This window comes from Centruroides vittatus, unplaced genomic scaffold (genome assembly GCF_030686945.1).
Source record: "Centruroides vittatus isolate TY-2023 unplaced genomic scaffold, ASM3068694v2 contig_272, whole genome shotgun sequence".
NCBI classification, from domain to species: domain Eukaryota; kingdom Metazoa; phylum Arthropoda; class Arachnida; order Scorpiones; family Buthidae; genus Centruroides; species Centruroides vittatus.
The window spans coordinates 600,766-626,822 of NW_027121732.1; the positions used below are offsets into that span (position 1 = coordinate 600,766).

A 26,057-nucleotide genomic window follows, 5' to 3' on the forward strand; every position below is an offset into this window, starting at 1 on the left:
TAAGAGAGCTTTCGAGAGCCAGGCCCACAGTGGAGGTGAGGGAAGGGCCTGATATATTGGAAACAGGCAGCTCGGATTCGATTCGGGATTCCCCAGAGCCATAGACCGACGTCTTAACTATTTCGTCCAATGTTTAATCTGTTAATTAAAATAATTTAATTTAATTTAGCACTTCTTATATTCGATTTGTAAAAGTTTGATTTCTGTTGTTGTATTTAATCAGAGGGTGATGAAATAATTTAAGGAATGATAAACGATTTTGGCAAGAATCAGTTGTTATTTGGGTGTTCCCTCTTGTTCTGTAGCTAAATTTAGCAAAACCGCATTTTATTCTTATTAAGGAAAGCTAATTTGGCTATTAATTCTACTCGGATAATAATGATTGGTCCTAATCATAATTGTCTAGCATTAATATAATTGAAAATGATGTTAAAAGTACATTGACTCTTCAGATTTTATCCGATTTTCGTTCAAAATTCGATGCCTTTTTTTTCCTCTCCCCACGCTTCTTAATGTAGAACATTTGGACAGGAACCAGTTGGCTAAATATTATTGAAATCCTCCAAACTCTTGGAACGATATTTATTCAAGTTTTAACTTTTAAGAACTTACCATTAGCCAAGTAGCTTAAATGTAAATCGATTCACACGATTATATAATTGCCTAGGCAGTTTTATAAACAATTAAATAATGCAAAATCTTAATTAATAATAAATCTACTTAAGTTATCTTTGTAATTTACAAACAGAAATCTTCCAACCTTGTAAATCGATAAAGAAATGCGACTTTGTTGGAACGTTTTTACGTATAATTCCTTCAAGTTAAACTTAATCAAATTTTCATTTTCGTATCGCTCACAAGATTTGCCTTTGTTAAGCTTTAATATTAGTTGAATGTGACATAACTTGTGATATCGTTGGTGGCATTAATATTGCCTTCAGAACCGAGAGTGAACCATTTCAAATTTAATCCTTACAATATTGTGACAGATGTAATTCGGACGGGTTTGATAACATTGTTTCTATATATTGCTTTTGTTATATCAAGTCAGTGTTTCATTTAATATTTAGAAGGTTTAATTAATATTCCATGACAACGCTTCTAATTAATAATTTGTTAAAGAGTCTTTAATATTTTATTTAATTATGTTTAATTCATTAATTATATTATTCTAATTCAGTAATTGTGTTGTTGGAATATTCACTTTCGGTAGATATAAGATGGCTGAATATACAATTTTTACTCTTTTTGCCTTATGGGCTCTTTTAATAACACCCATAATGGTTCAGTCGAGCATTATAACTTCATGGGGACCTGGCAAATTTGAATTAGGGGCCCCAGGCAATTGCCTTTTTTACGCTTTGTATAACGCACCCACAATATAAGAATATTTGGTTAATGTTACCTATGGTTCCAAGATGGCGGCTCGTCTCTGATTCCAGCAAATAGAAGAAGGGAAACAGTGGGGACGCACGTTCTAATCTAACCTATTCTAATAAATTACCATAATTATTACCAACAAAATTATTAGAATAGGTTAGGTTAGAACGTGCGTCCCCATTGTTTCCTTGCTGTAATCAGACGAGCTGCCATCTTGGAACCATAGGTAACATTAACCGAATATTTATAATTAATTCTTGTTTTAATGACTTAATAAATAATAATTATTATAATAAAAGTCAAATTTATTATTACAAAACTAATTTTATTAATTAATCATTATTTTTATTTTTACAAATATACTTTATAACCTTTAATTTAAAAATAGCAAGAGCAATATCACTGTTATAAACGTGTTTATATGATTTTGGTTGGATTTAATACGTTGAAAACGTGTTTGATTTAATATATAGGCTATAAAGTGTGGACAAATATGATAATATTTGTTTTTGAAGTAAGTTTTATGCTAATATTTACAGATTACATAATACATTTTTATGAATTATTAAAGTAAAACGGTTAAAATGATCGACTTTTAGGGGTAGGCTACGTCGAAATGTCATTGCCTATAAATGAATTAATATAATTTGGTAATATTATTCTGTTTACAAGATTTAAAAATAGAATTTCATATTTATCATTATTTAATTGTTTTGCAATATAACATCAAAAACATAAAAGGGAACCTCTGAAAAATATTATGATGAGATCCGTAGTCGGGATTTAGATATGTAACTTTAAGGCATTTCCTGCTCCATAAAATAATAATAATAACAATAGTGTGAGGCCTTCGATACAACTCTCGTAGCTTGATTATCCGACCCCGATAGAGCCTCTAAAAGAGGCCCTCACCACAGGCCTTCCGAGACCGGGGGAGTCGTCCCAATACGTGTCTTCCTGTCCTTGTCTGAGTACAATCATGAACCGGAATGTTTGTTACAAATAGTTGTTAAGCAACGGAAAACAATATAATTATTTAAATTTATATATCCTAATTAAAATTTAAACACCGTAGTAACTATTTAATGTTTCTCTAATTATATTTTTAAAATTTGAATGATTTGTTTATTATATACGACAATAAATAAAAGTAGAATATTTATTGTCGGCAGTTGTTTAGCAACAAGCAGACAAGCAGAGAAGATATTAAAAATTTTTTTATCGGATATACAGATCAAAATCTAAATGCTATAGTTACCAAAATAGCATTTTACAACAGGACGAAGCAAGCGTATAGTGAATTGGAAAAACGGATGAAGTTATCGGTCGCCATCTTGCTTCGGTTGTTGGTCCGTATCAAGAACCGTAAACTGAAAAGCTTCCGTTGTTTTGTCATGAATAGCAAAGTGTGTAATTCCTCTACTTGAAAAGACACCTCGTGTCGCTTACGAGATGCAAACGGTTGATTGTACGTGGCGTGACGTTAAAAACCGATTGATACGAAAGGGTGTCAACGATGTTCTACCATAACAACAAATACTATATACCCTGTTTCCTTATTCTTCTTTCCGGCCGGAAATAATTGAAACGGAAACTGGAATCCGTTAATAAACACGCCATGGATGTTAATATATGACGTAACTTAGCAAATAATTATTCTACAATCTTTTCTTTTATATGGAGAGGGTCCAACTAATGAAAATCTAGTGTTTCGCTTTACAGAAATTCCTCGAACGATCTCGCCCCGTGTGAAAGCCAAAAAAATCGTTTTAGATAATAAGTGTAGCATTTACTAATTATGGGATGCTGTAGGAATTCAAATCGTATTTTTGTAATCCTGTAAAATATTCATTAAACGAAGATCGTACCTAAGTTGTGATACACGTGATGTGTGTGTTGGTATGCGGAAGACTCCACCCAAGAATCGTTATTTGGTATATAAAATTCAGGATAAATTATAAAAGAAATGTCTCATAGTTTAAATTATGCTTAATTAAAAATTTATATACTATAGATCTATCTGTATGTTTCCATTATCATTATTTTGGATATAATTTTTCAGTAAAACGCTCTGTATATACTGTAAATACAACAATTCTTTTTAAATCTTAAAGTATATAAACGGAAATTAAATAGTAGTTTACTAATTACAAATTATTAGGTGTGTAAACTGTAAATTGATATAAGAGTAAGCAGTAAATCACTATTTAGATTTTCTATCCATATACTAAATTAGTGTACAAAAGTTACAACATTTATAATATTAAGGATTTCTTTTTGGCAGGAAGATAAATTAACAATTACCAAGTTAATCTATGGGCAGAACGGAGCAGATCGATATGCTTCGATGCATGTTAACAAGATATAATCGAGCGTATTCTAGAAAAGATTTTACTCTATTCGTAAAAATCACCGCCGAAAAAAGTATAATTTATTTTAATATAAATTCCGACAAATTATCATCGAGATAATTGTAGTGCTTTTGTAAGAAATCATTTATCCTAAACAGATGTCTTATTGCATCACTCTTCTTCACGGAACAGGATGAAAATCGCATGCAATTTTTATCACGTTCTCTTAAAGTACAGTACATACAATACAATTACATACGGATACAATAATTACTAAAGGAAAGACTAATGCTATTTTAAATACAGGTCTTTTAACCTGTAATTTTCGAATAGAATATTTTTCCGAGGAAATCGAATAATATACTGTAGTTATAAATTAAATTTTTAAAATTAGAATTATAGAAAGCGTTGGAAACTATTTGGCAGATTAGGTACAATTGGAGGGACGTGACCATCGGTTTGGTTACCATAACAACCAAAATGGTGGGGAAATTTTGTTTTAAGTGTATTTCTGCCAGGAGCAATGTTATCTTTCCTAGCAGATAGAAATTAGCTACTGAGTTAAGTACAGTAAACTTAAATAGAAAAAAGTAAAAACTCTTAGTGAACTAGATTTCTATTTTCTTTTATTTTATATAATAATAATAATAATAGTAATAATAATAATATATAAAGAAAAATTTGTCTATTGTTATTACAGAAAAAAAAAATAAATGAATAAATAAAATACAAATGCAATTCTATTGTGCTAGAAAGTCGTAAAATTTGCGAATCTTTTTAAGAAAAATAATAATAAAATTTAAAAAAACGGTAGAAATGCTACAGAAAATAAGTAAAAAGAAATGTATTTTCTACTTTACTACATCATTTATGCTTTTTTTTCCTCCTTTGAAAACTCATAATATTTTAATTTATTTTTTTTTATTTCTTATTATTTACTATTATTTGCTGATGTAATTACTTTTTTTTATTACCAAATTTTTCATTACTTGTGTTTTTTAAATTATCAAATGCATTTATGAAACTAGAAAAAAGAAAGATATAAAACTTATATTTATATATATATATATATATTTTTTTATTTTTTTAAATATTCTAGATAACATTAAAACAAGTAAAATTGAAATTATATAGAATCACTTTTTCTTAGTAAAGAAAGAAAGAAAAAAAAAATAAATAAATAAAAATGCCATTTTAGCAAGGTTTTCCATCTGGAAAACTAGATGGAGAAAGCTTGCATCTAAGGAAAATAAAAGATAAGCTGGAAAAGAAAAGAAAAATAACAATTGGATCGTAGCCATCAATGAGAAGTGTTGGCAAGTTTCTATACATAAACTGTTTAGGACCCAATACTCACTTCAGAACACGTAAATTGCTTAGATCTCAGGGGTTCAATCAAAATGTATCCTGTTTAAAAAAAAATAAAGTTTAACATAGTTTTTCCTTTTTTTATAAACTCGCATTCAGTTCTACAGGATATAAACGATATTAAAAACAATATACAATTAGGTCTAAGTTTCTAACCCAGACCTAATAACCTATATAAAACTCTTTCCATAGATAAGCACGTTTAACCAATTTAAAAAACAGATAAAAGATTGGAGATGATAAACTATCAACAGATCTGTGTAAATTTTTAAAGTAATATTTAATTAATAAATTCTTTTTTTTTTCTTTCTTCCACTTCTACTTTATGATAAATAACGTAGTTTCATATTCATGACATCTTAATAATTCATCTCTTCCTATCACAGAAATCACAGCGGGATAGATAAATCGTCGTAGCGTAACGTAAAATTCTGACGTATCACTACAAAAATCTCATTTTTATAACGATAAAAATGTGTTTGGAATTATTTAAAATGAACTTTCTTCCCATTTAAATCGAACTTTTATCGTTGTCGTATTAGGTTCGATCGGAGAATTTATATTAATGATTTTCGCGGCGGTTGGGGATCAATATCCGTGTTAGGGTGTTTTAGAGTGAAGATAATGCAAAGCAGATGAACAGATTAGAAGTCATTAGCGTAATTCCTTAATAATTAGAAGAGATAGTAAAGCGCAAGCGAAGGAATTATTCGTACGGATTGAATGCCGACACAAATTATAGTGGCGACATCTGGCTGACAGAGTATCGTCCGTTTGACGCATCTCAACAATTCAAATCACGTATTTTGTGACGAAATGTGTTGATGCAATTAAATAAATTTAGTAATTGAGTTAAGTAGCACTCGATCCAAATGATAAATGAGAAATGATTAAAACTAGCCTTTATAATTTCTCTTACGTAATTACACTTTACGTCGATATTAATAATAATAATAAAATTATTCGAATATTTTAAAATTGATGAAATTTTTTATTGTTAAAATACGCCCAAAAACGAATCTCGAAATTCCCTTTGTTTGGGGAATATTCCCTGGTGTGAGTCACCCCTCGTGCTCTGAATAAGACCATCCCACCTGTCAGGTTTGACGACTTCCGTTCGACCAATCAGGATCGAGAATGGTGGTCGGTCTTTGTCGGCTGCTAAAATGTGCTTCTCTCATTCTGAGATCGTCTCGATGGAAAAGTTGACATGGTTTCCGCTCAGTTACAAACTAAAGGTAAATTATAGCTTTATTTTTATCTCAAAAAACAATCGCTTACAAGCGTTATCTTCTATTCCCTATTACCGGTTAGGGTTAGCTGTATGACTGCATAAACCACTCTCTAAAGCGTACATTCGATTATAAGATATTTAGGGGTTTTTATAAGATTTATAATATTAAAAATCTATAAATTAAAATCATTTATAAAGTAAATATAATAATTGCTGTATGTGTTTTTTATAAATATACCGTTATCGATCATAATTGGCTAGTTCAGCCGTGATGTCATTTTCATTGTTAAATCGACCAATCGGCGTTAATATTTTTAAAGCAATTTAAATTTTTGAATTTTTGATTATCATTTTAATAGAAGAGCTTCGAATGTTTATCGAGTAATCAATCAAATACGACGTGTTGTAATTAAATTCCAAGATTAAACCCACTCGGCTATACTTATTTATTAAAAAATTAAAAAAAGTTTATTAAACGTTTAAAATTAAGAGAAATTTATATATTTCTTTTGTTCTTTATTTTAATTGTATTTTTGAGATTTTATTTTCTTAAGTCGGGGAATATTTTCGTATAAACATAAGAGTATATATACAAGTAGAACAGGTTAGACCAAGGTCGTTCAATGCCATCTTTTATGCTCAGTCACGAAACATTCGAACAAATTTTAGGAAATTTGTTGTGGTTAGGAACCAGAGAGGGAGAAAAAGATGGAGAAAGAGAGAGAGAGAAGGGGGGATGTTTGGGCTTGGTAGTAAAGAACGTTAATTGTTTGTGCTTTTTAACTTTATGGGCGATACATCATTTCACTACTACTTTTCCGGGTTGTGTTTCACTATTTTAACAATTAAACAGAGATTTATACATATAAATACAATTAAAAGCCTATACTTTTATGCATTTTAAATCCATTTTTTTTTTAAATTTATTATTATGTATGTAAATATATAAAAAATATATCTAGTTTTTGTTACGACATGAGATAATCTGCAACTTCTTTATTGTCTTGAAAAATACTTTAGAAAATTAAGAAATCATTAACATGTTTATTTTTGGTAGTGGTTCATGAATTTCTCGTGGAAGTTGTAGGGATTTTAATGAACCGTGACTTTAATTGGGGGGAAAAAAATAATGTAAAAGTGTAGTAAATACTTAGTCAGATGGTTGGTTGCTGCAGCCATAATGGATTTTAAATTAATTTCTCTGTTGACGGAATATCTTAAGACAGTTGATATATGAATAATTAGAAATCACTTAACTACATCTAAAAGTGAAAAGTATCGGAAATGGATATGACACGTACTGTACTTCAAAGAATGGCTTTATTTTTTTGTCTGTAAAGGATGAGTAATTACTTTAGATCCGGTTTTAACTTTTTGGCCAAGATCTTGAAGAGTTTCAGACTTAAATTTGTATAAGAATAAAAAGTTAAATCGAATAAAAGACCAAGGATGCGTAGAAAGGAAAGCCATTATCCGAATTAGCATTAAAATATTTTAGATTTGGAGTGAAATCATCCGTTTATTTTCACCTTTAGAATCTAGTTAGAAATTTGAATGAGATTCTTACTATAATTTATTGCTAAATCAATCATTCCTACTGTCAATAAAAAATAAAAAAATATTTTGCCCTCGTTATGGCTCGAGAAATTTTACTTCAGCACAGGTTAACCTTGGTCTACATTTTGGCCCAACGCTCCTGCATTTAGTCCTACCCATGAATCTGTGCCGTTATGGATGATCGAAAATGAGGTTAAATCTTAGTAATATTTTTATTTACTTGATAAATAAACGATTTACTTTCGAATGGTAACTTTTTTTTTTAACGTTTATTAAATTCTTTTAAAACGTTTTAACGTCGGAATTCTGAAAGCAGGAGAGTGGAAGTAAGCTTTGATTATCGGTTGAGCCCTTCCTTAGTCGTGAGAATATTACAGATGCCGGTTTCCAGCTCACAGCAAGCTTTCTCTATTCGACGTTACGTCGTTATGCAAAACAATAAGTAAAAGAAAAGTCGGCATATCGCATAACCTATAAACCGAATGTCGTGTCACTCTTTACGTCTGGTGAACTTTGACCTATGTAATCATCGTCCTACTTCCAAAGACCGGACTTTTCCGCCTTTGACATTTTCAAACAATCCTACGTACGCCTCTTGATTTTTCTTTCTTTCTTTCTTTATTTTTTTTAAAATCTCTTCCTCGTTTCTCCATACAAACATAATTAGTTTTTCGCTTTTCTGTTAATGAGAAATCGCTGAGATTTTTTTTAAAACTCGACTTTTACTACTCGATCTCATAGAACCAAATGTTTCCTGTAAAGGGGAAATTCGCTACAGCCACGCAATTCGTAAATTTACAAGAAAAAGGATGGTAGATAATATTGTAAGATTACACTAAATCGAATCTAATATTCATTGAAGAGAAAGAATGCACCTGCCAAGAAGCATTTAGGTCGTAACAATTGCGATTTTGGGGAACAGCTGTTAGGACTTGTAAATGAATAAAAATGGATGCTTTAGTCGTGACTGTAAATCGATTGAAATGCGATCTGCAAGATATTTACTCGGATATATTATATTTTTATTTTTTTAAAATGTTCTTTTCTTTCATTTAAATATACTCTAAACTTGTTTATAAACCTTTCAAACAGAGAATCCAAGAATCAATCCGGGGAGGGTGAGCGATTTTTAATTAATTCGCGTAACGAAATAAAACGATAATTACTTAAAATAAATGTGCAAAATTGAAAATTAATAACGAAAATATTAAAATATAATCGTCAATTTAAAGAAATAATGAAGTTCCCGTTAGCAATAGAAGAAAATCTTAAGGTGTCTCTTCCCTTCTAGATCCAACTCTGGTCTTTTATTTAAATAATACGAGGGTTATTAATCGAAATAGAGAGAATTTTATTTAAAAATTTAAGTTCTGGAACTTTAATAAATAGAACCTTACTTTAAAAAATGAAATGCTTTAATTAAATTTATGTCAACCAATCGAGAAATGCGTACTTGCTCTTTTCTCTAATTAATTTCAAAGCTTATTTAACCTATCAAACTATAAAGTTTCCGTATGTTAAAATTACGAATTTTTCATCAATATTTTTCGGAAATTTTCTAATAAAAATAGAAGAATTTTTAAGAAATATTTCGTTATAAATTTCTACTTTTAATTACATTTTTTTTTTATAAAAAAAAGATAAATAAATAATTCAACGCCTTATTTTTCGCGAGATAATTACTGTTTACATAGAAAGTAATATCAAGTATAATAATATATTTGGACGAAATTTTCGAGGTGTGACGTTGCCCTATCAGTTTTCTTAATTTAGAAATTCTTTATAGAATTTTCTAATTTAATATTTTTATTTTAAGAAACACAAAGTTCGTTTCGTCTCATATAATTTTCCACTACTGTCAAATTTTCTTAAATTTACGTGCCTGACATAATAATCTAATTAAAATAATTAAACTATTATACTTCTGTCTTGTATTTTGTTTATTTTAAGCTTTGTTAGAAGGTTATTTGAATTTTTTAGGATTCTTTTTCCTTTCCATTTTTTAAGGGCCTGTTTGAACAAAGTGGCTACATTCAGTTCAAACACTTAGTTTTTCCTTGTTCTAAATTGCGTTTTCACTTTTATTTGACTGTATATTTTTTTATGAGTTCAAACAGCTTTTAAGGAATTATTTTAAGAGTTAAATGTATAAGAAAGTAAATTTTAAATTAATAAACTTTACTACTTTCTTTATTATTTGAGTTTCGTTAACGTTTCTCTCTCTCTCTCTCTCTCTTTTTTTTAAACTCGCCTACTTGACATTCCATTTTAATTTTAACACATAATAAAGCATTTTTTATGACTTGTATCCTAGGAAAACTTTTTATTTTTCGAGTGAAATTTAAGATAAAGAATGAAAATGGAGGTTTATTCGTAGAGGAAACGAAGCAGAATGCATTTATTCGGTTTTAAACACGGCATTTCTTAACCTAGAAAGATAATGATGAACTAGGTAGGATTCTTTTTATTTTATTTTCATTTTTCTTCTAACATAATCGACTTTTTTTTTTTTCTAGACGAAATTATACAACTTAAATGGAAGATAAATGAGCTTTGTATGTTTTTCACTACTTAAAAACAATTATTATTTTCGGAGTTTATGACCGGTACCATAGGGTGCTTTTATGATTCCTAGAAGGATTTGTCGACCGTTCACCCTTCTTATATTTAAACCCCTGCGGGTGTGACGCATACCTTAGCTCATTCAATCTCTCCGTGTAACTCGTAGGGGTATTCTATTGTGAGAAGGCCGTTTCGTAGACCGAAGAGTATTGAATAAGGCGCCAACGATCTGACGAATTCCAAGCGCGGTATGTCTATAGACGATAGCTACTTGTATGCTTTCTATAACCACCCAAATAACCTCCAGGGATACTAAATTTTAACATACAGAAATTGGTTTTAAAGTACAAATTCTAATACCCACCGAACCAATGTAAATATGCAAATTAATACAGATGAAAGGGATCCGCTCCGGAAATTTCTTTACGCATTCTTCCACGTTTAAGTTGCTGCAGATCGGCCAAAATACTACTTAATTGTATAGAAAATTAATAGAGATATCTAGCGTAAAAATTCGATAATAGAAATTAATATTAATCTAGTTTGCATTTCCTGACAATGAGTTATTTCGGTTACATTGATCTGTTGGATAACACTACAACAGGAATAGAAGCGGCCAGCGATTTAGTGAAAGAAAAAAGAAGAAGAAAAAAAAAACAAGCTCGTTGTCAAACATAAGTACTAAAATAGATAAAAATATAGTAAATATAGTTGTAACCTATTTATATAACATAGTTGGCATTTTTATTATGATTTTACCGAATTGATAAGTTGAGAATAAAAAGGTCATGTAGCAATTTTTATTGTGTAACTTTAAGCATCGTCTTTTCTTTTGTGCAGGTTGTTTGCCCTAACATTTAGTAAATCTTTCACGTCTCGTGTTTTTTGATAATACGTCATGGCAACTGTCAACCTTCAACCTTGCAAAGAATAACGAAGGCTGCTTACAGAGTTCAGTGTCGTACTATCTCCTGTATCGTCACAGTTATATTTATAGAAATTATAACATAATTTTTTATATGAAATGTTCTATAATAGCTAGATTCTTCTTTTAATCCAAAAGTAAGGCCAAAATTTTATTTATTTTACAAAGAAAAAGCCAGAGCCCTACATTGAAGATATAATCTATCTTGAGTATATCTTTTTTCCGATGTAGAAATCTATAAATCTATTTAAAACAAGCCTGAAGTATATACTTTAAATAGATGATAGATAACCGAAATAGATCATTCTAACAAAAATGCTATCATATGTTATATTTATAAACTGGCATACAGAATAAAAGTTATAGATCGTTTATATAAATAGAAAACGTGCAGCTTGATCGAATGAAATTTAATTATAGCTTTGTACGGCCTTGATTCTACGATTAAAGTTATTTAATATTGTTTGATCCCGTTAATAAAATCATTTTCTTACAAATGCGTGAGATATTAACTATAATCTTAATAGAATTACCTCATTACAACCCACACTTATACGTGTTCTCGTAGCGTGTCATATAGTGAATTGTTAAGCCATTCTCTTCATCAAGAATTCTTCATATACATAAAGTATAACTTGTTTACTACACTATATTGTATTACAGAGTTCAAAAATACTCTATGTAAACTTTTCTACTACTGGAAATAACTTTTATTTATCCTTGAACTTTTATTCTTTCGTAAAGTTTTTTCCTCATTTGGTCTAAATTTAATCTTTCCGGACTTAAATTGTTCGGAAAATTGTCTATTCGTGTATCTTATTTAAAGTATCCGCAACTAATATTAACGATTATCATCAGGATTAAGGAACTATATACTAGAATAATTAAGAAACTTAAACGGTCGACAGTTGTTTTCTATTTTGAATCCAATTTTTACATACAAATTACGCCATTTAATGACAAATAAATGGGATACTAACCTACATGAGCTTGTTTATTTTTTTTTGTACAACTTGTACTCGAGTTTATGTACTAATTCTCTTCTCTTATATCTTATTCTTGTTATTAAATAGTCTACGATGAGATTATAAATTAGAATTTAATTACGTGGGGTGACAAAGTTGGTTCGATGACGTTTATGACAGACAGAATTACAATAAACAAGGTAACAATTAATCGATTTTAAATTAGAGTTTTGATACTTTTTTAAATAAGTAGACGAGAATTTGGCAAAAAATATTCACTTGAAAACATGGTCAATATTATATTTTTGCTGATTTTTCAGTTTCTTTTCGAGTATTTTTATCAATTTTTTTTTCCTCTTTTCCTCCCATAAACAAACTGCTGATTTTAAAAAACGTCTTATACATAATAGATACTGTATTTTTGTATAATTCAGATATTAGGTAAATATATAAATTTTCATTAACAATATCTGGAAAATTTGCATATTTTCCGTAATAAATTTTTATATTAAATATTTTTAAAAAAATTATATTTTTCCCCCCTCTTCTAAATCTTACTTTCTGGAAGAAACAGCAGTAGATATTCGTGCGAATTAAATTGCATTTTTTTACTCGTGATAAAGTAATACCTAATTAATTTCTTGTTCAGAACTGAAGATAATAAACAATCAAATTTCTTTCCTTTTCTTTTTCACTCGGAATGAATGGGATTTGGCAATGATAAAATTAAGTGGAGAGGGAAGGCTAACGTCTTAAAAACTCGAGGAATAATTACAGTAGCTGTTATTAAAATTTTAAGTAGACAATTCAAGAAATTCGTTCGCTTGGTCGAGTTCACTTTGAAAAGTTTCACTTTCGAGAAAGGACGGTTATACAATAAAAGATACGGATGCTACCCAAAGGCAAGTATTTTGCTAATCACGGAGACTTTTTCCAACAATGAAATTCATTCAACTTGAATAGCAGCTTCTTGACCAAAGAATTCTGTAACTAACTACCGTGAAATACGTCAGCTAACATCCTCCCCCTCACGCGTTTTCAAGCGTGACATCATTCACCAATTTCAGTCTTGGTCTGACGTCATTTTCACGTGATTTAGCGAAAACAAGCTTCCCCCCCCACACACACACAGAAAAAGACTCTATTATTCTACAGATTCTTTCTTTGTTTTATAGTAAGCATTCTTTTCTTAATTTTCTCCTTTAAGGCCAGCCGCAGAAGCATTTTTAATTATGAAAATTGCCTTCTTAGATAAAGAAAATGACTTTCGTTTGTTTACGGAATAGATGTCATGAATCTGTGTTGATGCCACGATTTCGAGTTTTACATAGGTGACGGGTAGAACTGGTTCAGCTGCAATGTACAGGTGAAGAATGTAGAAACGTTATCACAATTAAATACGTTTGATTTAAAGCAAAAAATATTAAATAAAATCGATTTAAAAAATATACGTGTTTCTACTGTTTTTAAAGGTTAAATTCCCCCACTCGCAAGCGTTGAAACAGACACCTCAACAGATCAAAATGTCAGGTGAGTCTCCCCAGACGTTATAAGGTCTTGGGAACGGAAATTACAACAGGAGTCTACCCATAAAAACGAAAATTATAACAGGAAAATCTAGTCAAAAAGGAGGAAATAAACAGTATTTAATTCACGTTTCTGATTAAATATTCTTTATTTGTTGTTTTTTGAAAATGTTTCAAGAAAATTTACATTTTGTAAACACTTAAATGGAAGAAAAAGAAGTTTTTGCCTCTTTATTTATTAACTTGTTTGTTCTAGTTAAAGTAGGTGAAGTGCTCGATAACTTGGAATATTATTGAAAAATTCTGTTTACAGCTATATTAAAGGAATTAAATAAATTAATAAAATAATGCAATTACGTACACTTTTCTATGCTGTGATACTATTTATTTTCTCGTATTTCATCGATTTAATTGCCAAATAACCTTTAATTTTATGTTAGTATTCAAATATTAGCCTATACAGTTATAAAAGTTTATTGGTGGTTTTTATTTAATAAATAATTTTACTTTTAATTCAGTCGGTCAATTCTCGTACAGCTTGAGGGGCCTTAAGTAGGAAGCCCTATCAAGTTCAGGAACATTTAAAAATTTGTACTTTTATTTATTCGCAGCACTCTAGATGCGTAGTCTGTATGGGGCCTTTAATGCGTGTGGGTCCTAACCGATGGTTCGTGTTTGATAGAATACGGAAACTCAACGTTATGGCTATCTGCCAAGGAGGGAGGAGTTTCTATGGGAACTATTTACGTGTTACAGACGTGAAGGAAACCCGGAAGGATCGAACCCGAGAATAATTATCGTTGTTCAATGGTTTTTATACACTCAATCACTGTGGGCCTTCCTAAGCAATGCCTATATTTAGAGCTAGGGCCCCGAGAGCATGATGACGTGCGAGGTCCCTTTATCATTTTCTTGAACAGATGAAATAAGTATAATGTTTCTCTATTAATAAAATGTAGTATTAAGGATTTTTATGATTTTTTTAAAGTAAAAATATCATTTTATAGGAATAGGAACCATTATAACCCCAAAGTTTTCAGGGAAAAATTCAGCTCTTTCCCTCTCTACATCCCTTATTAATAAATTCTAGCAAAATCAAATCACCCTTTAAAACAACGAAAAATTAAATGGCTACTTTAGTATTAATTTCTGTTTTAATAATATAATTTTATAGTTTACTAAGCGCTTTCGGATTATAATAATTGCTTACTATAATCATTTGACATTCGTCCTCTCTCGAGACAAATACTTCTATAATTAATTAATGCAATTCGTCTCAGCATTCTATAATAAAATAATAAATTTGAAAAATATTAAAGATTATAATCTAAAATTTAAAAAAATAATAATGATAAACGACAGCACAGATTTTATCACATGTGCGATTATAATACGCTATTAAATATTAATTGAATGCATTTTCTGTTTTCTCCAAATTTTAATAGGCTTAATAGACTAAACATGTGTTTAATGGCCACGTGTTAGTGTCAACACACATTAATAAACACAGGAAACAATGTTAATGTATATTAAAGTCACGTTTATTGATTATAAAGTGTTATATTTAATTATTTTAAACATTTTTTATCGATAAAGAACGTTATAATTTCTACATTTATTCGTGTAACTGTGTGTTATATATTGTGTATATAATCATAAATATATATATTATAGATATGAAATTTATTCTTGACAGGGAGTTCTGTCGTTTGTGTTATCACTTCAGCCCAGAATTGTTGGAGTTTCATGTATGTTATTGGAAACCGGGTCAAAATTTTACATTCTTATAAAGGCGAATCTCTACGTTTGATGTATCGTGATGGTGGTATTATAAATATCGTAACCCGATATACGGTAAAAAAGGTGTTTAAAATAAAAAGTTTCCGTTGAATGATCACACACATATATATATATATTTAATATTTTTTATTCCTATAATGCCGGAATGAAGTCCTCCTTTCTACCGAATGTGAAATATTCATGGAGGGCGTAACTCGGTTGATGCCATCTTTCTTAAGAAGCCAGTTACTGGCAGTTTGCCCGTTTCGTATATATATTTCCGACTTAGTTGTTGTGTAGACACACTAATGTACGTATTGGAAATCTATATACTATAAGTATAGAAAGGTTTATGTTATGGTCACTCGCGATAGAATCGATCGATGAGGAGGCGCTCGCTCTATGCGACATTACTTTCTACCCCTTCCAACGAACGTTATCTATCCGTGGAGTTTATCATTTTTACCTGAGTCGTTCTTCCAGTTTATGGTGTAACATATCCGCACATAGCAGTTTACTAACGATAGACGGCATGTTCTCTTAGTTCGTAGGTCAACGACCCAGTCCGGGTTTGGTCGATAGTGTTTGGGTTTGCTTGCTTACAGATGGTTCAGACAGACGACGAATGATAGTTCTTCAGCTGCAGTTTACGAAAAGGTAGCTCTTCTTTATATATATATATATCGAAGAAGATGCCATCTACACTGGCCTCAAGTAGATACTGTGTTATCCCTGCCTTCCGGGCTTTGTATTTCACTTCATGAACTTCGGGCAACAACAACACTTTTTTTTCTTTTTATTATTAAGTTAGAAAATAATTCCGGTTACTCCGATGTAATTCAATTTCTTATCAGTAAAAGTTTCTAGTTTAAAAACGACTTTCTATCTTTCAAAATCTAATTATCCATTAATAAACAATTATAACCGGATAAAATTAGCTCAGGGATGACGTAAAGAGGGAATTTATGACACTCGAGAGAACGTGATCCACAGCAAACCAAATTTAATCAACTTCTTAGATTTCCTAACTGCGTCAAAAGTAATAGTAGTTATCACTTCCTTTTGAAAGTGTCGTAAAAATGGAGATGGGTCTGTAAATCAAATACTCAACTGCCACTTTAAACGCTTCGTTAATTATTATTATTAAGTGTTTGAATATACAGACAGTTTTATTAGACATTTTAATACGTTATTCTAGCTTCTGATATCGTTTAAAAACGCAAGATTGGCATGGAACCTATGTTTTTATCTCCTTTATCCAGCTTAACCCTGTGTGAACTTCATTGTGTATTATGATATTGGCCCGTGTTATTTGTGTGTAAACTAAAACGTTTATGCAGCTGTAAAGTATCTTTAGATTGTGAGTATGTTGACATTTAAACTTAGTCTCATCTTTTTGTTTTCTGTTATTCTTTTGTACATTATGACATTTTTAGGTCATCCGTGTCATCTGTTAAAAATCCTATTGTTTTTTAAAAAAATAGCATTAATTGTTTTTGGTATAAATTCGAGAATTTTATAATCTAGATTTATATATATATATATATATTACTTTCTTTCAAATGATAATCGTGATCGCTTCTTAAATTGATTGGTGCGACCGAACACGCCTTATTGTTTTTAGGTTTCGTAACTACACCGATATAATGACAGTATTAAATGACGAATATCAAATTTAGGAGTTTGTATATATCATAAATTAATTTGGTCATTAGAGGATAAAATTGCATAAATATTGATCGGACAGAAAATGATAACAAATTAATATACCGTTGGAGTTGTACTGTACCATTTGTATGTAGTTTACTTTACCCAAACGGCTAATATTTATTGTGTTTTTTTCTGTTTTATTTTCAGAAATCCTGACAACCGATCAACTAGATATGGCCAGTTTAAGACGTAACATGCCAGCCCGAGTTGTGATGAGACTTCTGTACGTCGCCTGTATCTGGACGTGCCTCTGTTACGTAGTATTTAAATTGAGCTATTCCAAAGGCCCAGTTACATATCTTTACGCCCACGTCAATAGAGGGCTGTTAGAAAAAGTATCTGGTGAAATAATTACTACGACCGCTTCGGCTGACAATGTTCCTACACCCGGTATACCACAGAAGTTCCTTGATCTCAACCCTCAAGTGGACAGTTCCCCCTCGTTGAGTGAAAAAGAGTTATTGAGTTCATTAGCCGATCGTTCTAACCTTCCTCTCGCATACTGGACCACGTATAAAAACCGTCCTGTAGGCAACAAGACTTGCGCTCGCTTTCCCAGCCTCTACGAATTAGAGTTTAATAATATCTACTGGCAAACATTACGCACTTCTAACGGCACTTTCTATCTTTATGGTGCCTATTACGATGATAGATGGAGAGCCGGTGGCGTACCCATTGTAAGAATATTAGGAATGGTAGATAAAATCAAACCACTCCCAACCACTTGTCAGCTTTGGTTCGATGGGATGAAAACTGCCGTTTTCTCTCCAACAACCTATACTTACGGTTGGTACAGTAAATGGGGCAATTATAAAGATGGAATTTTGCAGCCTTTTATCATCTCTTGTAAAATACCGAAGAAGGAATCGGGTGGTAAAGTACCATCTTCAGTATCTTTGGTCGAGCACAGATGTGATAAACCAACCACAAACTTACGAGTGATCAACAATCGACCGAAAGTAAAAGAAAACTTCGCTGTCTGCGTGAAAGGTCTGGATTTTCTCCATCAAGACTTGAGTGTACGATTAGTGGAGTGGATCGAGCTCCTGAATATTTTAGGAGCACAGAAAATCTTTCTGTACGAGCTAGAAATACATCCCAATATCTCTAAAGTACTACACTATTATAAGAAAATGGGTCTGGTAGATCTGACTCCCATTACTTTACCCGGAAATCAGCCAAATATACCGGGATTCAGACACTTTTATCTGAAATCTAAGCTGACTCACAAAAGGCAAAATGAATTGATTCCATATAACGATTGCTTGTACAGGAATCTTTACTCGTATAGTTACGTAGTTTTATTAGATACGGACGAAATAATTATGCCAATTAAGCATAAAAACTGGAAGGATTTAATGGACGAAGTTGTTAAATCGGCGCTAAAGGAGAAAAATTATACACGAGCTAGTTATAACGTCCGTAATGTTTATTTTCTGGACGATCTCCAAGATGGCGACGAATTGACTCATGTAGCACACGAACATGGTATACCTCGATATTTTCATATGCTGCAACACGTCTATCGATCGAAAAATTTTACTAAACCGGGCGCTTACGTTAAATGCTTCCACAATACGGAGAGAGTAGTATCTTTGCATAATCACTTCCCACTGAATTGTTTGGGGACTTGCACAACTTTCTCCATTAATACCTCTCTGGCTCAGTTGCAACATTACAGGAAAGATTGTGTGGGATCGTTAAAAAACAGCTGCAAGACTGACTTTCGAATTCACACCATACGTGACACCATCATTTGGCGCTACAAAGATGAATTAGTAAAAAGAACGGCGAACGTCTTATCGAAATTAGGATTCTTTTCTTAATCATAATCTATCCAAGTCATATTTTTTAGTGATTTTGACTATTCACCGCGTGGTTCCGGTGATGATTTCATGTGGGCAATAGCACGAAAAACAAGACATTCCTGTTTTATGTGCATAAATTTGCAAGTATGTCAAGGAGTACGAAAAGGTGAATCAGGAAGATGTTTTACAGGAAAGAATTTTCGATATAAAAAGGACCAGCGTATTTGTAAAGTTGGAAACAAGTGTTCTTTTATTTGTGTCAAACGGGTACAGTTTTTTTTTGTTTGTTTAATTTATATCAAAACATTTTGGTGCCATCTTTAAGTAGATACTGAACATTCCACGAGTGTGATGAAGGGAAAATGTGAAATAGTAAATTTTTTTTTATTAACTTTTATTCGTATTTAAAATGAGTTCCTGTAGTCACCAACCGATAAATATCACTCATAATTCGAATAAAATGACGTATTTTATACGAAATAATTCATCCATTCAAATTGGCCCGATAAACTTAAGTTTATGAAGTGTAGGTGAATCGAACAATCAGCATCCCTACTGATTAATTTGTTATGATTCGCCTCTCCCAAACTTCCTCGTATTTGTGCCTATAAAACCTTATCATTCTTAACGTCAATCTGTGAATTCGATGTGAATAAAACCGATTTCTTAACAGTATGTATGCGTTTTCTTTCATAAAACAAACGAACAAAAGTATGAGATAAGCCTCTTTTTTTTACTGTTTTTCTTATCAAAAAACTCATTCATACCAACCATTAGCAGTTCTAAAAGTTTCTAAAAACTGTATTTGTTAAGTGGGTTCACTTCTAATCATAAATTCTAACGTGTATCTAGATCGATATCAATCTCATTGAACATTGGAAATATTATAGCTAAGGGTGAACGACTTCTACTTGGCGAAAATTACGTTTCTCAATAGCTAAAACAATAGAATTTCTCCCTTTTCTTTCATCTTCTGAGCCCTTTCATGGGCCTAGAAAAAACAATTGCTCGTTATTTAGGTATATAAAACGGGAAAAAATGTGTTTTTTTCGAGATAACAATTAATCATTTCCGCATTATTAATGATTAACAACAGAGTGATAGCCCACAGAATGGTCACTATCAATTTTTTTGTCAATGAAGCTTTATCTACAGACATTTAACAAGCGTACAGAGTTTTAAAGAGGGATTTGATTAATGAATAGCTAAACGATAAAGTTAAAAAAAAACCAGAATTCTGTAAAATATATCTTACTTTTTAAAAGTATACAACAAGGATTAAATGTATAATAGCTTACTAAATCTTTTATAACATTAAGAAGTTTCTAAGGCAAGATATTGTGAACTCTTCCTGTATTTTTAACACATTAAAACGAAGTAAAGTCATGTTATACCAGTTACGAGGGTTTTATAAACTGGTTTAATGATAAGAATCACTTAAGACATTAAAAATCTTGTCGTAAAATAAATTACATACCTAAATTTACGTTATTAAACTCAATATTGTTCGAATGTATAATTACTTATATATATATATATATATTTTACTGCGATATTTACGTTGTGTGGCATTTTTAGTAGCGGCTCTTCTCTATTATTTTTAACTCCTCCATTATAAAACATGGGCAGAAAGGAAGAGAGAAGAAAAAAAGGCTGTAAAGTTTCTAAAGTAAGAAAAATCTACTTTAAAGCCGAATTTTTAAAAAAATGTCTTCTTCAATAATCCAAGCTTGCTTAATGGAAATTTTCTGTTTTCTGTTTATTATAGACACATTTCAATAGAGTTTATTCTTACTCAAAATTCCTAGAAACGATAAAGAGTAGAAGAAGAAGAAGAAGAAGAAAAGGAGGAGGAAGAGAAAAAAAGAGTCTAGATTAATTAAAGTTATAAAAGAGAAAAAAAATCCATTAAGAGATGAACGAGATAAGTTAAAAACAAAACTGATTTAATACAGAATTAATGTAAATATGCAGATTTAAATTGATTGAAACTTATCGTTTAAATAAATTGTTCTTATTTAATAAATTAGATTTCTCCTTTTTTTTCATTTGTTTCGTATTAAAATATAACTGAATATATAATTTCCAATAATGCGTGTGTCTTATCTTTATTAAAGTCTCGTGATATTGAAGTTTTTGACAGTTATATGAAAAATATTGTACAAATATTGATTTATGTTGTATTTTTTAAAAAATTTTAATGTTCGGCGTGAATATTGCCTTCTATTCTTCTTCTTTTAAATCAAAATGTGACTATTTCCCGAAAAAAAAAGAAGCGAAAATGACGTATTTTGAAATTAACCAATTGGCGATTGTTTAAATTCAAATTTAACCAATCAAACTAAACGAAATTGATAATACAATTTTTTTTTTTTTTAAATTAGGACAGTTTTAAAAATGTTAAGTAATATTATTTTTAATTTAATAATTTTCAAATTCTAAATTTGGCATATGATGTAACACATATATATATATATTATTTACTACAATGCAATATTATTAACGCTTCAAGTCACACCGTATCAATTCCTGTTGCAAAACAGAAAAATCCTTAGGATTAACTTCTCGTTCATCATTCATATTTCAAGAGTAATACGTATTTTGATTTTTACTTTTGTATAAAAAATATATATATGTATATAGAAGTGTATTTAATATTGTACGATGTTACAACCCATTAACCCCTTTCGGGATATAATGAACATTGATCAAGTCAATTCGCCCGTCACGCGAGAATGTCGTTTTTCATTCTTACCTGCACGAACTGGGCGTGAGCGGAGGAATTGGAGATGTTGGAGAGTTGTTGATTCAAAGAGGATTTTCTCCATCGTGTGTTACGCACTTACCTAGCTGTTGATGTGTTAGAGACATCTCGTAATCATGTCAAACTATTTATGGGATTATTCAATGAATAATCACCGACAAAAATGTTTACTTTTAGCCTTTTCAGGCTCCGAAAAAAAATTATCATTTAACTCTTTTTCAATTATAAACACTAAGTTTTAATATATTCAAATTTTATTAAAAGTTATACAAAAAGTTAATTATTAATTTAAATTATTAAAATATTATTTTTAAGGCTATAAAATAATTTTATTAACGTGGGGGCCCAGGCGAATTTAAGTTAGAGGGCACCATGTACTGTACTGTATACATACAGTCTCAAATAGCACTGAACAGTATATGGGGCCCTAACTTAAATTTAGATATTTTTTGGGAGAAATATTTTCTTATAAAAGATTGGCGATGGCCCTTTATGCCCAAGATAATGCGACAAAAAATTAAATAAAAATGACGTATTTTAAAATCAACCAATAGAACATATGTCGCATTTCAAATCACCAATAGAACATATGTCGCATTTCAAAACGAACCAATGGCGCTTTGAGATAGCGATAATATTTTTAAACGCTACATTTATATTTTTTAAACATCGCGAATAAAGAATTATTTTGCTTGTAAATTTTATTATGTGCTTGATATCGTGCTAAGTAGCAATTTTATATCCAGATATAATATCTTTATATCTTTCTAATAGAGCTGTACGTAAAGAGATATAGATAAAAATTTAGGGGCGTATGCATAGAACTTAACAAGAGATTCTAAGAAGGTAAGTATTTAGGGAGACACGCCCTTTATTGCCATTAAATATACTACTAAATCACCCTAAAAACTTTACTTAAATGACACTTTAATCCCATATTAAGCTCTATTTTAGGTGGAATATTAAAAAAATATATATATTTTTTAAAGCCGGAAATCAGATTTTTCTATGAAACTTCCTTTATGTTTTACGTGTTAAATACGGCTTAAAATTGCATATAAATAATAATATTCAGTTATTATTACTATTATTATTTATTACAGCATTTAAAAAAGAATTTCCTTTATTTTATATATTTTATATTTCCTCTATGAGACGATTTAACGTAATAAAAACTGTATTTTAAAGAAACTTTTTAGCTTTTCATAACCTTATTTTTAAACGGAAGTAACTAAAAACTTCCTTAAATTCCATTAAGGAATAAGAAGGGGGGAAAAAAACAAAAAAAGTGCTATCAAGATAGAGATGGGATCAATAAATAAAAATCTTTCAACCTCCCCGAAAAATAGAAGAAAGATTTTTATAAATAGGTTAAATAAATGGGTCGGGTTTTTGTTGTATAATTTTGCTTTAGAAATCGCATAAAAAAACCTTTCAGATGCACAATAATTACTAACCCAGACATCTCAAGGCTATTTTGAAACCGGGTTAAGTTTGTATGCTAATTAGAAAGTCAATATCAAGTTTTCTAGTATAGAATCCTTATTACTCCAAGGATTTAATAGCCGGTATCGTTTCTTAAATTTTTTACTTTTTTACATGAGAATAATAGCCAAAAAAAAAGAGGGGGCCTTATAAAGTACAAGTATATATAAAATAACGCACACACACTCAAGGTTTTCTCGTAACAAAAGAATAACATTTTATCGTGTTTCGGAAACCCAATAACACAATGAAACCTTAATGTATGGATAAGAAAGTTCTGTGTTTCGTGAACGTAAACGTGCTATGACTTCAGAAATGCTGTTAAACAACAGAATAAAGCAAATTGTTACTTGGGTGGTGCCTAGACCTATTTAACTTTTAGAAGGAAAATAATAATAAAGAAAAAAAACTGGTTCGATTTCTTCTGCTGCCTTTATGAGATTTTAATTGTATTAGTAAGAATGAAAGCCGGTGGTCATTTAAATAAGAATCACAGCTTGTCTATTTTCTTCTACAATCAATTCTTCGTGTAGAGTTTTAGAAATTTTTAACACGCTTCACTTAAAAATACAGCAACCGGTTGCTTAACTTTCCCGGCAACGTTTGAAACTGCACGTGGTGCCATCTGTCGTGACATTTTATTTAAAAAACTTTTCACTGTTTTAATTATTATAAAATAGCCAAAAAAAAGTTCATTTTGTGGGTAGGGATGGGTTTTATAAAAAAAAAAAAATTAAAACTAATAAAATCGTCATTAAGTCCGACCCTACTCGAGATATGACACAAGACCCCCCCCGTATCTCTCCACCCCTTCGATCTTTAATCACCAAAATTTAACAACATCGATCCCCCTAATACACAAATCTCCCTGCAAAATTTCAGAAATTTTAGACAAAAAGCACGGGAGTTATTAAGCTTCAAAAGGGGTGAAAAAATCCCCCACACACATCCACATATAACATCCATACATATATTTTAAAAAAACCCGAATTTTTTTACATATCTCGACGTTTCAAGGTCCCGAGTCCAAAAGTGTAAATATCTTGGGGGTCTTTTTTTTTACCGATCGCCATACTTTCCCTCTATTATACACAAGAGAGCCAGGAAAATAAAAAAAAGTTACATAGGTTCAGTGGCACGTTATAACTTCATGGGGACCAGGCGAATTTGAATTGAGGGGCCCCACGTTTTGACTTCAGATATTTTACTCGGGGGGACTTTTTGAGGGATAATAATTGATTTGAAGCCCCCTGTCATTGGAGAAATCGCCCTTTTTTGCCCACAGGATAACGCGCCACCGCATAGGTTGCTGGAAGATTCATTTTAATTGTTGTTCCGCCTGAATATTCTCTCCTACTTTAAATTTATTCGCTCGTTTAGCTGTAATATTAAACATATATTCAGAGATTCCTTATTGATAACACACCATTGAGAAATTATCACTACATAACCAAACCATTCAATGTAAATCAATTTGTAAAGCTAAAACTCTAATCAAGAATGCACACTGGCTGACTTGTTACATTACAGCAAATACTTTTCAGCATACTCTATAGTATCAATGGATCTAAATTACATTTAAGCAACAGATTATAGAATAAAATTGCCAATCTTTTCATCGTTTCATGAAAGAATTTATATATAACAGATGAATCGAGAACGTTCGGAAATTCTTCTTTTCCTTTATTTTTTATCATAAGAACTAATGGTTTTTATGATAGGACATCTAAGAGAGCCTTTTTCTATGGCAGAGATGGAGAGGGGGTGGGTGGGAAAATGAATTCTCAGAATAATCAAAGGTTTTTGTACAAATGACTAAGGCAGAGAGTTAGGAAACAATCTATCATTTGGAAAGACCCTTTTGAAGAATCATTGTGGAATTTGACATCCCAGATAAATTAGTTTTATTGTTATTTTATATTGCATATAATTGAATTCTGTAGTAAATATATTTGGCACTAGTAATGTCAATACCCTCTTAAAATTAAATAATAATAATAATAATATAATATAATAAATTTATTATTACACAAAATATCTAAGTATTAAAGAAATAGAGCGTAAAAAAAAAACATAAAAATCTCTGTTTGCTTAATCTTATTAGCCTTTACTTTGGAGTAATGCCAAGTGAAAATAAATTAAAAAATTTATAATTTCTATATTGTTAAATAAATAATTTTATCGTTACATTATTATTATTTTATATACGTCTTATCATCGTCAAATTTAATTATCTTAGTTCGTGCCCTCGGAGGAATTTTTATATAGTTCAACGATTTTCAAAGTCGAATGCGTGAAAATAACTAACTTTAAATGGCTAATAATGCTATATCCGGTTAATAAGTATAAATATGAGCTTCCGTTTTTAATTTTTTTTATCTTTTTTAAATAATAAAGATAAGTTTTATGAGTGTTTTCATTTAAAAAACAACCAGTGGCGCGTTATCCTATGGGGAGAATAAGGCAATTGCCCCAACAATAGGAGGCCCAAAACCAATCTTTTATTAGAAAATATTTCCCCCAAAAATGTCTGAAGTCAACACTACATGGGATTCTGTAAATCAAATTTGCCTGGGCCTCACGAAGAGCCACTGAAAAATAAGAGAGAGAGAGAGAGAGGAAAAAAAAATTAATATTTATTAA

At 30.6% G+C, this 26,057-nt stretch overlaps 1 protein-coding gene across 5 annotated transcripts in view; it reads left to right on the plus strand.

Annotated features, from left to right (window-relative positions):
* Positions 1–19,840, plus strand: part of LOC136971774 (uncharacterized) — a 37,970-nt gene extending 18,130 nt beyond the window's left edge. For 2 of the 5 annotated variants that reach the window (XM_067266270.1, XM_067266271.1), the window contains exon 2: positions 17,505–19,840. In XM_067266270.1, coding sequence (XP_067122371.1) covers positions 17,531–19,183 — 1,653 coding nt within the window. In that variant the 5' untranslated portion in view covers positions 17,505–17,530 and the 3' untranslated portion in view covers positions 19,184–19,840. Of the gene's footprint in view, positions 1–6,151; positions 6,338–10,225; positions 10,343–10,402; positions 10,701–17,504 lie in introns of those variants that run through there. The other 3 variants (XM_067266269.1, XM_067266273.1, XM_067266272.1) reach the window with 3 other exon arrangements.
* The last annotated feature ends 6,217 nt before the right edge of the window (positions 19,841–26,057 follow it).